General features: G+C 40.7%; 3 protein-coding genes and 1 long non-coding RNA gene across 9 annotated transcripts in view; 2 read left to right on the top strand and 2 right to left on the bottom strand.

The window, feature by feature from the left end:
* Nucleotides 1–5,968, bottom strand: part of si:dkey-246g23.2 (solute carrier family 66 member 2) — a 56,228-nt gene extending 50,260 nt beyond the window's left edge. The window contains exons 1-3 of the mRNA XM_040024977.1: nucleotides 5,690–5,968; nucleotides 2,988–3,269; nucleotides 2,652–2,785 (exon numbers count right to left, since the gene is read on the bottom strand). Coding sequence (XP_039880911.1) covers nucleotides 2,652–2,785; nucleotides 2,988–3,196 — 343 coding nt within the window. The 5' untranslated portion in view covers nucleotides 3,197–3,269; nucleotides 5,690–5,968. The remainder of the gene's footprint in view (nucleotides 1–2,651; nucleotides 2,786–2,987; nucleotides 3,270–5,689) is intronic.
* Nucleotides 1–12,847, top strand: part of LOC120729432 — a 29,183-nt gene that overhangs the window by 14,096 nt on the left and 2,240 nt on the right. The window lies entirely within an intron of this gene.
* On the top strand, nucleotides 6,116–8,121 carry hsbp1b (heat shock factor binding protein 1b). The gene is made up of 4 exons (XM_040024978.1): nucleotides 6,116–6,280; nucleotides 7,195–7,261; nucleotides 7,397–7,523; nucleotides 7,622–8,121. Exons 1-3 carry the CDS (start codon nucleotides 6,236–6,238, stop codon nucleotides 7,516–7,518), a joined length of 234 nt encoding a protein of 77 aa, XP_039880912.1. The 5' UTR covers nucleotides 6,116–6,235; the 3' UTR covers nucleotides 7,519–7,523; nucleotides 7,622–8,121.
* zgc:173742 (DNA topoisomerase I, mitochondrial) overlaps nucleotides 9,655–12,847 on the bottom strand; it is a 28,701-nt gene continuing 25,508 nt past the window's right edge. For 5 of the 6 annotated variants that reach the window (XM_040024972.1, XM_040024973.1, XM_040024971.1 and 2 more), the window contains exons 16-20: nucleotides 12,629–12,743; nucleotides 11,831–11,958; nucleotides 11,499–11,599; nucleotides 10,752–10,901; nucleotides 9,655–10,564 (exon numbers count right to left, since the gene is read on the bottom strand). In XM_040024972.1, coding sequence (XP_039880906.1) covers nucleotides 10,462–10,564; nucleotides 10,752–10,901; nucleotides 11,499–11,599; nucleotides 11,831–11,958; nucleotides 12,629–12,743 — 597 coding nt within the window. In that variant the 3' untranslated portion in view covers nucleotides 9,655–10,461. Of the gene's footprint in view, nucleotides 10,631–10,751; nucleotides 10,902–11,498; nucleotides 11,600–11,830; nucleotides 11,959–12,628; nucleotides 12,744–12,847 lie in introns of all 6 variants that reach the window. The other variant, XM_040024975.1, reaches the window with a different exon arrangement.

Below are 12,847 nucleotides of genomic sequence, written 5' to 3'. Positions count from 1 at the left end.
TAAGTAATACACTGGACTATGTAATATTGTAATAAGAGCAATGTTAAAAAAGAAACATTTCACTATAACTAAATATATTTAGGAACGCTACAACAATGTGTTGGTATAGCCAACAGAAAAGAAAGAAAAAAACTTTCAGCGCTGCAAAATTTTAATCTTTTTTTAACTGTGGGAGAATGACACTCACAGGAGACATGCAGTTCTCTGTTTGGCCTCAGTCAGTCAGGTTATGTTCTGCTCGAGTGTGCTTTGAGGCAGTGGAAATGAGGTTAGTAGGCAGATGACAGAAGTTGGCATTAAAGCAAGTGGATCAGAGATGACCTCAGCATGGACTCTGGCAGTCTCAGATATCTGTTCATAAAAGTAGAAGTTAAGGAAAAGAAGTGGGAGCCCTTGAAACTGCAACAGAAGGATCGACAGGAGGAGGAGAGGGGAGAGTAGAAGAACAGTGGAGGAAGGTGTGAAAAAAAAGAAGAAAAATGAAGAGCAGTCAGGACTTCTGAGCGAGGAGCTAAGAAATGAAGGAGCCACAAAAATAGCTCCGTATTTGTAAACCACGCCGACATGCATCATGGTTAGAAGTAACTATTTTACATAGAGGTGACCCTGATCTGTTGGAAAGACTTTGCACAAGAAACATGGAGGGAAGAGCAGGCAGCTGGGGAGAAGAGCCGTTCTGATCTATTCTTGTCCCGACCCCACCATCCCCCATCGCAACTGGACCTCAGAGCTGCCCTTAAGAGAGAGCGAGGGGCTTAATGTGAAAGAGTGTTCATGATGTGTTTTAGCTGATAGTGTGATTAAAAAATGAGGATCGCTTTAAATCAATCGCTCTGTTTCCTCTGATTAACAGTTTACGCCTCAGTGGCTTGCAGGCAGAATTGTTGTTCACTGCTACACGTTCACAAACAGCTTATATGGAAATCAGACGATCCACCTCCACTTACAATAAACTATTTTATTCACCACAAAAACTGTTTGGCGTAGGCTGAAATAATATAAACAGAGGGGGGAGGGGGGCTGCTGATGAGTAATAGATCAGTTCTTTGTAAAGGCAAGAGAAGCACAGTCTAACATAAAGATGATCATTACTCTCCTGTCTAAACACACACACACTCAGTCTGTAGTTCCTCAATCAAAACTCATTTAGAGGGATTTGCCTCTGACAGCCTAACAAACAGACATGCTTTCTGCTCGTCTTTACAAAGAAATATTCTCCCTGTTTCATATCCATCAACCTAAAATCAGTTATCGTGATTTATGTCTTTAATAACACATTGTGCTCTGCATGATCAGAGTATTACAAGATTCCATTATTCAGTTTTACTTCGTTGTCTAATAAAACAAAAAAAGAAAAACTGCACTAAGATTGAATTTCTGTCAGGATATTTGCAAAGGCAATCAACTCTTTTTAGTCTGTAAAAAACACAATTACCTATAAAAGACAGCAGCCTATAAAAAGAGACCCTGTAAATAATCTTGGTTGGGTTCCCCGTCTTGGCATCACACACACACACACACACACACACACACACACACACACACACACACACACACACACACACACACACACACACACACACACACACACACACACACACAATTCAGAGGAGACACTGATATTGGTGCGCTTAATCTTAGCTCACATCATCTGCTCTCACTCTGTACCAATACGTCATCCACAGCCTCCTAAGAAACACATTCACATGCTTGTGTTTCCATCACATTTCTTATACTTTGTGCACACGCACTCTAAGAAGAGATATCCTGTAATTCACAGGGTGGGATGGGCCGACATTCTGCAGACCTGCTGCCTGTGCACCTTAAATCAAATCTTTACCTTGCTGTACTCTTTAATTCATGTTATGAAGACATATTTGTCACAATGCCACCATGTAACCCGGCTTATTTCCACACAAACTGACTAATGGCTGATTTAGACGTCTGCGGTAGCGTCTACGACGTAACCTACGTTTAGTGGTCGACGTTGTTGCCGACATTTATACTTGTGCTGGTGCATATTCACCTTATGGTTGAGTCCTGGTGCTTTACATGCAGTGCCAGCAAATAGAAACAAATAAAGTGCCTTGTTCATCCCTTCACATCAATTTGGACAATTTCAGTGATCTCACTCCAGAATTTTGCTTTTATATTAGTTTCCATTTTTTCACATTGAGACAGTGATTATTGATAAATTAAAAACTAGCTGCAGGCTGCATGAACATGACATGTAGTTACATTTCGAGGGAGGTGCACTTCAGGTTATGCCATAAGGTTAAAGAAGGGTTTGCAGTTATAGTGGATGGTCTCTGTCGTGCTTTGCACTTCTTACACATTCTTTAATGTGATATTTTAATGATATTTCAAGCTTTACTGTGTTCAGTGTGTTTGCGTATTCGTCACATTGGAAACTGAAAAGAAGAATTCAATATACAGAGGACAAGTCAGAATATAAAAAGTAGCTCTCATAGGTAAGGTGTTTTGAGAACAGCAATCTTGCAATGTTAGCTTTTCCACTAGCTCCCTCTTTTGGAAAGAAGCAGGAGTTCTCGCCTAAAACTGCTGACACAGGGAAGCATTGAATGTTGGATGCATCACTTGCTGTAATTGTAAATGCTCATGACAGTGATTGCATGGTAAGCTGCGGTTACCTGAAAGGCGATGCTGCTTGGTGCTTACTCTGTTGGTGTTTTGCACAGTGCAACAAAGGTGGAGCATGGCAAACATGGTGAGAATCATGACCACACTCTGAAGCAGCAGGGTCAGCTCAAACTGCTTCCCTATCCTGCAAGAACAAGACCAAGGCAACCAAAATCAATCAGGACTTTAGATACAGAGCTCTTATAGATCAGCATGTAGTCCGGTAGGATCAGCTGTATTTAAATACAGAGCCTCAAGGCCGACATGACAGGTTAGCACCTTTAAAAGGAATAAAACAGAAAAGCAAAAGGATAAAAATTATGAGTAAAGAACAAATGCTTTCTTACCAGAAAAATATACGCAAGATGTTAGCTATGAGCAGCACCAGACAGACTCTGGTGGAGAATCCCTCAGTGTTGCTGCTTTTCTGGATCTCCTGATATTGCGGCACATAAGGCAGGGCTCCCCCAAACACCATTACGAATGATGCCAGCCAGGAGAGCAGCGTCCACGAGCCCTCCATGTCCTCCTCCTGGAGAACCACCTCGGCATCCATCACAGCAAGGGAATATTACGAGTGTTCAGGAGGTGGATGAGTAGCAGTAGGAGATCTGACAGACAGCAGGCCACTGTCAGAGAGTCAAAGTAATGGGAGGTCAGCAGCGTTATCATTAATGGGCATTATGAGGCGCCCAGAGTCACTAACCAGAGACTAACATTGCCCGAGTGCAATTAAATGCCTCATTCTTATATCTCACATCACAATTTTCATTTTTATTTCCAGCACTAAATCTCTTACAGGAAAGTAGCCCGTGCATGATGACCAAAACAACCAAACTTACATAAAACATGAAGCAATATACTTTCATATTAGAGCCAAAATGATCTCAGTCAGCTGATTCTGGCCTATCAATGCACACATACAATGCAGGCATACATACTGCTTTTAAGCTTCTTTATGCAGAACATAATGTTGAAGTAGACAACTATGTCATTGTTGCATAGTCTGTTACAGTTTCACATATTTGCTGGTTGATTAGTCAAAAACAGCTGTTAAATGTTTATCTTTTTATATTTTTTTAAAGTACAAAAGGCTCATTATTGTCCAAATACAACTTCTAAATGTTGGCAGTTATCTTATTTTTCTAATCGTTTTACATCCATTTCCATCAATCAAAATCATTCAATAACACATCTTAGGCAAGCTCTGCTGTTACAGGCAGGCGTAGTAGTGATTCCAAACAGATGTGCAGCAAAGAAAAGGTTCGTTTTTATTCAGGTTTTCCAACAGTTAGAATAAATGGACCCATGACTGTCTGGAAATAGTATACTGTACTTTAATTCATTACATAAATATATAGAGGACAGACAAGTAACAAGCAAACTACTTTTCTATTATTTAAACTTCTTGTCTTTTATAGTGGCCACATATCAGAACAGGGATCACAAGTGGGAGTCAAAGGTCTGGGAATGTACAGCAACAGAGGACGTGGACTGCCAGGAGAGGTTAAACAGGCACCGGCTGGTGAAGCTAGGGGCGTTACTAAGGTGACCAGTATGGGATGTGTCAGTAACATCTACCACACTGTTTAAATAACAAGTCAAAATGCATATCTGCACCGACTTCTGTCAAACTGCATACACCAGCTTTTCTTTTTTCTTCTTAGCTTAAATGTTCAGTTAAACATATTCTATTACCAGGCTGTCTTCATAACAAAGGTCCTGTAATTCAAAATGTTTTCTTAAATTAAATCTTCAAATTAATATTATTATTAGCAATGCAAAGTGACTACTGTGACTACTTGGCATGGTACTTTAAGATAAGATAAGATAAGATAAGATAACCTTTATTAGTCCCACACGTGGGAAATTTGTTTTGTCACAGCAGGAAGTGAATTTTATTTTACTTTATTACAAATGGTCACAGTAGTTCCCTTTTCCCTCCAAACAGTGTTACAATATGTTTCAGTAAATTTGATTTCATACAGTTCCCTAAAACTCCAGTTCCCTATTGTTGTTCTTCAGTAGAAACAAAACAAAAACAAACGTGTTTTGTGTACACAAAACCCTGACCTACACATGCTGAACAACAGTGAGCAGTGGCGTCATGCTTGTGGGTACTGTTGTGTTCCTGTTCAGTAATGACTGTGTAATATTTTCATTATCAAACCTTGAAACGCGCTAGAATGAATGTGCTCTTTTGATTGGTCACAAGGCTCAGCTGACGAATCAGTCAAGCCTGGAAATCCAGTCAGCACTGGGTCAACACACTTTTGTCGTGATAACACAAAACCCTCACCAACAGGTTCTCTTCTTGTAAGACTGCTGCTGTTAACCGTTTCTCCTCAACGTAACAGCAGATGCATTGAGTGGAATCTCCTGTGTACAGCCTGATTAACATCAGAGGGCATTTATTTGTAATAAGGACATAACGGCTGTAAAAACACCAACATTGCAGAAAGCATTTTAAAGGTGTGATGATTAACAATGCAAAGTGAATGAAAACCTGCAGCAGACCTTTAACACATTCCATAAAAAGGTTTCTACGTGTTTTCCAAAGTTAAATATTATTCAGGAAATTTAACAATCCAAGGCGTCTCCAGCTACTTCCCTCCGCCTGCTGTAGAAGTTAACCATCACATGAGAGCAGCCCAAATGTGATGGACTACATCTGATAACACAACGAGCTTTGTTACGTAAGCAAAGCATAGCTTCTTTGGGTTGGGCTAACATGCCTGAACTTCCAGACATCAATTTTAGGCTACTGTGCCAGCCTCAGAGTAACAAGACACAGAGGCCCAGCATTCACAGCGAGTGGTTACATTGTTATAAACAGATGAAGGTTTCGTATAAGCCTGTGCAAATAAGAACTTTTAAGGGCAAAAATTAAATCACCTGAGAAAGTCTACCGTTTTCTATAATAGTAGAGCGAGCTCACAACGCGCACGGTGCGCAATGGGGCTGATTCTGTATCGCCCCTTATAAGGATTTTATACCCTAGTAAGTTCCCTAATTTAAGAGTTAACTTAAAACTTCAAGCTTTACTTACCAAGCCTCGTCATTCACTTTCCGCCCGTTTGTAACATAAACAAAACCCGCACACGAATTCTTCGGCGTCAAAACACACCGGGCTCCCGGCAGCTCCAACTTTCAAATCCAACTCGTTCAGATGAGGAGAAACGTGCGCGCGCAGGCAGGCGCACACGCACTCGCAGGCAGGCGCACACGCACACGCACGGATACATCGACTTCTATCTTTTGTTTTAGTTAATACAGATTTAACAAAGGTTTTTGTGTGCATGTTTCTATGACCCGGACGCCTAAATGAGGCAGACTACTGCACTGAACAAATATCTGAATGTCAGGAGTTTTATGAAGCTACGTGGGGTAAATAAAATCTACAACTCTGTACTGCCCATTCAAAACTCGCTGTACTTTGGAGCAGCTCTCGCGAGATTCTCTGTGCTTTGGAACAGCTGACTGTGCTGTGGGTGTTGTGCGAGATTGCTTACTTCGAGTAGATAGCAAAACAGTCGCTAGATAGCGGTTTGAGTTTTTGTGCTGTTTAGGCGCTGATAATCATTTACATCACAACATGGCTGAGACGGACCCCAAATCGGTGCAGGACCTTACCAATGTGGTGAGTCGTGATCGCGAGGCAAGCTAGCTTTAGCCACAGTAGCTTAGCCTTAGCTAGCAAAGCCAATAACAATGCTAACGATAGCAAGCTATCTGAGCTAGCAAATTTTAGCACTTATGCGGTGTTTCGTGGATTTTGTTTGGTGTGTAAAACTCTAGAGTTTTACACACCAAAGTGTGTGTTGAGCTTGTTGCATCCAAACCACAATCCCAGACTTTAGCTCCAGAATGTTATGTAATGGTCAACCGGTCATGTAAATGGCATCACCAAATTCCAACGAGTAAACTGCACAGAATTATGTAAAAGTTACCTGCAGTACATTTTCTATTCTTATTCACCTGGCACTTATATATAGTTGGTTTCCCTTATCAGTGTCTGACTACTGAATATCGCGCAGTTTCACACAGACCTTAAAATGTACAGATTATATGTTAATGATTCTTTTAGTGTTTCCTATACGACAAAGCCTGCGTAGGCAGTGTTTGAGTGTTGCCATAGAGATGGGGGTCAGTGAGAGACGTTCAGCTTCAGTAAACCTCGCAAACGTTTAAAAACCACCTCCGCTAGTTTGAGTCATTTGTTGTTATGCATTACCTAGTTTCCTACAGTCGTATTCACACAGATTTAAAGAAGCTGAGGATTAACTTGACTGTTATGTGAAGGAGATGCAGAATGAAGAGATGGGGGGGGGGGTGCGCTGCAGGTGTACTTGTTACAGTAAATCATAGATCCATAGTCAAGCTTTTAAGTTGTTGGCATAGAAACAGATTCACCATTGTTCACGCTTTGATTCACAGACCATATGCTTAAAAGTGTTTGTATCTGACAGTGTTATGACTTCACTTTATATCTCCATAAACTTTAACTACTAAGTGGCTCCAGTTTCATAATTTCTGCTCTTTTCCCCTCCACAGGTTCAGACTCTGCTGCAACAGATGCAGGACAAGTTCCAGACCATGTCAGACCAGATCATTGGAAGGAATATCCTAACAATCATCTAAAATGTTGTATTGATTATATGCATCAAAGTTAATAATTGTAGGCTGGGTCATTTGTTCCGTGTTAGCTGACTTTGTGATTTCCAGTTGTAATTACCTGCCTTAACTAATTCTCCACTTGATGAAATGAGCACACGTATTGATGACTTGGAAAAAAACATTGCTGACCTGATGACCCAGGCTGGTGTCGAGGAGATCGAGGCAACACCAGAAAAAGCTAAAGAGGGTCAAGGATCATAATGAAGGTAATAAAGTAGTCGGCACATCTAGCTTTGTCAGTTTTCCTGTAAATATGTTGAATGTCAGCTTTAATAGTGAATGTTTTTCTAAATCTGTCCCACAGGTTCCTAAATCACAAGGCGTGAAGTCGGTCCTGTATTCAGGAGCAGCAGACTTTTTCCATTCTGAAAATGACTAATATTGATTTGGTGTGTCGTTGTGTGAAATGCTTTTTTATATATTGTGAAATGGTTATGTAATGACTTGAAAATTTGAACGTTACTTGTAAGCTAGAGTAGTGTGACATGCCCTTCAGCACCTCAAGTGCTCATGTGCAGGATTGCAGATTTAGCGTACTAACCTGGAGGTTATTTTCATATACATGTATATCAGTAGTTGAATTCCTTGACACGAAAGCAGACAGTGTTGGTTTTGCCCTAGCCTCTGACGAGGACTAAAACTTGCAGGCTAACAGGTTAGTACAAACCTCCAACCCAGTGTCCGCACCAACACGGTGCAGCGAATCTCTAAAGCTAGCAGTGTTTCACAGTGAGCACTGTTACAACCATTGTGTGGGATGCATTCCAATCCTGATAGTCTTCTATTAAAGCTATTTAATACACGGCTGTTTGTCATGTATGGTCAATATTTGGAAAGAGGGGTGCACTATGAAGTGAGATCAGTGAGTTATTGGAGTTGGTCAAACTTAAAATCAGTTTTCTGTAATGAAAACTGATTTTAAGACAAGCGGCTCTTTTAACCTAAGTCACTATGGTCACTTAACCTGAAGACGTAAGCCGCTCGGCCGCAGGTTATGTTCAGAGTTTGTTTTAAAAATCCATATTTTCAGAGGTTTTTTTTTTTTTTTTTTTTTTGGATCCATCGCATTTTTAAAAAGTGTTATTTATACGCATGTTCGGGGAATAAGTTTTATATGTCACAAGTTGTTAAGCTGCACTTTAGTGGAACCACTAAAATCATCGTCAGGAGATTGCATTATGTATGTGCATGTTTATCTTAGTGAAACAAAAAAAGTATAATGTTAAACTTTATTCCATCTCTTTCCTGCTTATCCAGTTCAGATGTGTGTGTGGGGGGGGGGGACTGGAGCCTATCCCAACTATTTAGTACAGCGGTGTCAAACTCCAGGTCTCGAGGGCCGGTGTCCTGCAGGTTTTAGATGTGTCCTTGATCCAAAACAGCTGATTTAAATGGCTAAATGACCTTCTCAGCATCTCTATGTTCTCCAGAGGCCTGGTAATGAACTCATCATCTCATTCAGGTGTGTTGACCCAGGGTGAGATCTAAAACCTGCAGGACACCGGCCCCCGAGGCCTGGAGTTAGACACCCCTGATTTAGTCCAGCATACAGAACCCACACAAAGAGTACTAATGTGAAATTCATTTCGCAATCTGCTGACAAATGAAAGCGATTTGTGCATTTCCTTTACATCAGGCACATTTAATGTATCCAGTCTAAAAGACTCAGAACTATTTCTAAGGTGACAGCACTGAAATTACACTCAGCAATAACATAATAAATTCTAATGTTTACCACTTTATGCACCAAATCCAGTTTTTACACCATCTGATAACGTCTGAGATTGGAGTAGATGGCACTTGGATCATTTTGCGTGGACACAGAGTCACGATGTATGAAACCCCTTTTTACACGAGCGCGCACTGAGCTGAAAACAAATCTCTTACTGGAGTTTTAAGTTTTGTCAAGCCAGCTACGGCAAAGACAGCCTGCCTGTGTTAATGTTCTTCGTAGCATACCCCTCTGGTGCTGACAGAATTTTTAACAATACATCCAACTCCGAGGTGCTCTGCATTTTTCTGTAGTTTTGTTTTTTAAACCAGAATCGTATTTTCAGATGCAAATTCTGTGGAACGTCTCAGTGTTGCATGGTTTTTAAATCTATATTGTTTATAATGTAATGAAATTATAATCAACCTCTTAGGTTAGGACAGTTTGTAAAATGTAAATAATAACAACGAACCGGAATCATTTAAACCCTGCATGTTGAAACTTCATCATGAGCACCACAGGGACACCAAGGGTTTCAGAATTAATAAGGACAATGACACAGCAAATAAGTATGTGAGCCCATCATGGACAGTGCATAATATATTCAGATGTATGGAGTGACACGGCACAAAAATAAGAATCTCAGAAGCACTTATTGTCATTAAAGACTCTGTCATCGCATCCACAGATGAAATTATCTACTGTAAACTTTAGTGTGCTATGAACTGGAAAATGCAACTTTTACTTTAAAAACTACACATTTAGTCTCATCAGTTCAAGAAGAGGTCACGCAACACGCTGGAAAACACCGGTCATAAAAGTTTGTTTAAATGTATTTCTGCCCTTAAATAAAAATCAGCGCATGCATATATTTTCATTGATTTTTTCCAAAAAGCAAAATCTGTTGTCTTTGTACCATTTTAATTAAATATGGGGTTTAAAGGATTTTAAAGTTACTGCCTTTTTATTTGCATTCTAATCAGTGTTTCCCATTGTTCATTTTAAAGCACTGTGTTTAGAATGAACTGGCCCTCAGTCTTATACAAACTGTCTTTGTTAATGCAAACCGACACCAGCAGAATTATGCATTTGAAACAACACTTCCCCAAAAGTGGTGTTTAAGAACTCGTGACAGCTTCTTTGGCCCGTTACTGCCTAATGGGAACCTTTATTCAGATTAATGCAAACAAAAACATACAAACAGCAAATAACAGCAGTTTTTCCAAAGAAAGTGTCGAACAAAAACAAACACCACTAAGCAAAAGCACATTAAGCACAGCTCGATCGTACCACACAGTTATAAGTACAACATGGGCAGTCTTTGAAAATACAATAAATGCAGCATTGAAGTACTGTATGTAAAATTAACGGAGTGGTTCCTGAATTGCAGCTTATGTCGCCTTTTAAGACGAGAGACTTGAACAAGTTTTAGGTTAGAACTCAAAGTCTGCCTCTGTCATGTCGATGGCCCAGGCAAACTTCTCCCGTTGGGTTTTATTGTAGATTTTCTCTATAGGTACCTCCATGTTTTTACACCTGAATAGATGGGAGGAATATTAAAAATGAGCCTAAACGTCTTTATTCAGGTTTAGATCTTTTCACCTAGAAACAGAGGTACACAGACGGTAAAGTTGAAACAAACCAGCTATCACTTCTGAGTCTGAGGGAAAATATCAGTTTACATCTTGTGTTATATATTTAACAGCTGGTAGTGTTCACTCACCAGGCCACGGATATCCGCGGGTCTAAGTAGTTGAGCTTTGAGGTACCCAGAGCGATCTGTTTGTTCTCTTCCCTGTCGGTTGCCTGGACCTCCAGCTTCAGCAGCTGCTCTTCACAACGCTTCACTGCTGCCTTTTTCCGCTCCACCAGCCTGACAGAGAAGGAATCATCACTGGTACAGATATGTGTGGATGGAAGAACCTTTTTGTATCACTTCCTCTCACAGTGTAACAATTAAAGAGGAGTTTGTGTAAATATTTGAAAATAGTAGAAAAGACCCGAAAACAAACATTTTTACTGGGGGGGGAAATAAATCTGATGTTGTCATTGCAAACGCATTCAAAGCTGTTCAGCGCTTTCTTATTTACCCTGTGATGAAAATATTAGATATCATGAAACCATTCATTGCCTGAGGGTCACTCGAATGAATGAATGAATTATATTCTAAAAATAGGAGGCATACAAGAAAAAGGAAAGAACGATGACGTAACTCCAGCAGTGCACCGTGGATTCCACCGCAACCATTTTAAAACCTTTATTCTGATCTCGGGTACACACCTGTAAAGTTTCATGCTCTTGTTTTTTTGGTTGTATTAAAGAAAAAAAAAGGTTCAGGACAGAAAGATATCAGGTATCTGCCAAAATGGTTAAAGCTACTTCGTGGTAGCCCTCAGTCCAACGCATGGACAGGACAAAATGTTACCAAAGCTTCTCTTTTGTCCCCCTCCACACCACTACTGACACTCACGCTTGCAACTTCGGGTCGGAACTCCCCTTCGTCTTGGCCTCCTTCTTGGCCTGTTTCAGCTCCGTCTTGGCTAAGGCCAGCTGCTCCTTCCTGGCATCAATCTGGGTGGAGAACATATGGATACAAGCTCTCACACAGGCACCACATTTAAATTCAACATGTGACAGGACAGGCTGTGGATCCACTGTCACTTGAATTCTCATCTGTTCTTCAGTCAATTAACAATGAGAAGAATACAAAAAAGTATGATGCTGACCTTTCTAATCTAATTTAAATTACTGTGTCCAATAAAATATAAACTGTAAAGTAACTTTCAATCAAGCTGCCCTTACCTTTGCCTGAAGGTTAGCCATGGATTGCTCAAAGGTCTTTGGCGGCGCCCGCTGGTGGTTACACAGAATAGCAACTGCTCTGTTAGCTCGATTGTAGGACAACAGTTTCTCTGCCACATTGTCAGACTCTGAGGAACGAAAAAAAAAAGTAATTTGTATTTAAACAAGGAAAAAAAATCCAAGTGAGAACAGATATCAAACCAGAATTATGCACAGAAACTATTAAAGAGAAACTCACGCTGACACACCTAATGCCATTACCTCACACAGCGACAAAACATCAAGCTTCAAGTCACATTCATACAATTGCATTCTCCTATTTCATTTATACACGTGTATTAACTTCATCTATTCCTCCTGTGGTTCACACAACACTGCCTGCAACCACATGTCAGCCTGCATATTGGCTCTCAGTGGCAAGCCAGAAATGAGACGAGTATGACACTTCTATCTCTGAAAGGGAAAAATCATGGCCGAGGCAGCCAATGGGACTCTGATAAGAGCGAGACCGAGATGCACGGCTCTGGGTTTAGTGATAATGTACTCCTGTCATAACTGAGAAACCCGACTGACATCAGGATACCTTGAACTAAGCCGGCTAAATATAAAAGAGGGTCATTGCAGTGTTTTCACTGGACCCTGTGACACAATGAGCTGAACTGATGGCAAGTTACATTATTAACCCCCCTGAACCAGCACCTGAGGAACACGAGCCACCGCTTTAAAATGCTCATGTGTGGTGCAGAGCATTTAAAGTCAATTTAGACTGTTACAGTGCAGCGAGCAGGTGTGACTGACTGTTTGTGAGCTCCTTAAGTTGCTGCTGCAGAGTGATGGAGGCGTTGTACGTCCTGAAGACTTTCGCAGTCAGACCGGGCATTAGAGAACTCAGGTGTTTGTTCAGAACGCTGGTCTGCAACGAGAAACAGGAACAAGAAAGAAAACACAAATCAACACATGCCATCTACCACTAGGTGGCACTGTGGTAATGTGCCACTGCGGTGGCAAAGCATCTCC

This window comes from Simochromis diagramma, unplaced genomic scaffold (genome assembly GCF_900408965.1).
Source record: "Simochromis diagramma unplaced genomic scaffold, fSimDia1.1 OVJJ01000293.1, whole genome shotgun sequence".
NCBI lineage: Eukaryota > Metazoa > Chordata > Actinopteri > Cichliformes > Cichlidae > Simochromis > Simochromis diagramma.
The sequence above is the reverse complement of the archived record's forward strand: the minus strand, read 5'-3'. Positions and strand labels throughout refer to the sequence as shown.

Excerpts from the sequence above, each read along its gene's own strand:
- hsbp1b (XM_040024978.1), top strand. The coding sequence starts at position 6,236 with ATGGCTGAGACGGACCCCAAATCGGTGCAGGACCTTACCAATGTG. Across the intron at positions 6,281-7,194 it reads TGCAGGACCTTACCAATGTG|GTTCAGACTCTGCTGCAACA; the intron begins GTGAGTCGTGAT and ends TCCCCTCCACAG. Across the intron at positions 7,262-7,396 it reads AGACCAGATCATTGGAAGGA|TTGATGAAATGAGCACACGT; the intron begins ATATCCTAACAA and ends CTAATTCTCCAC.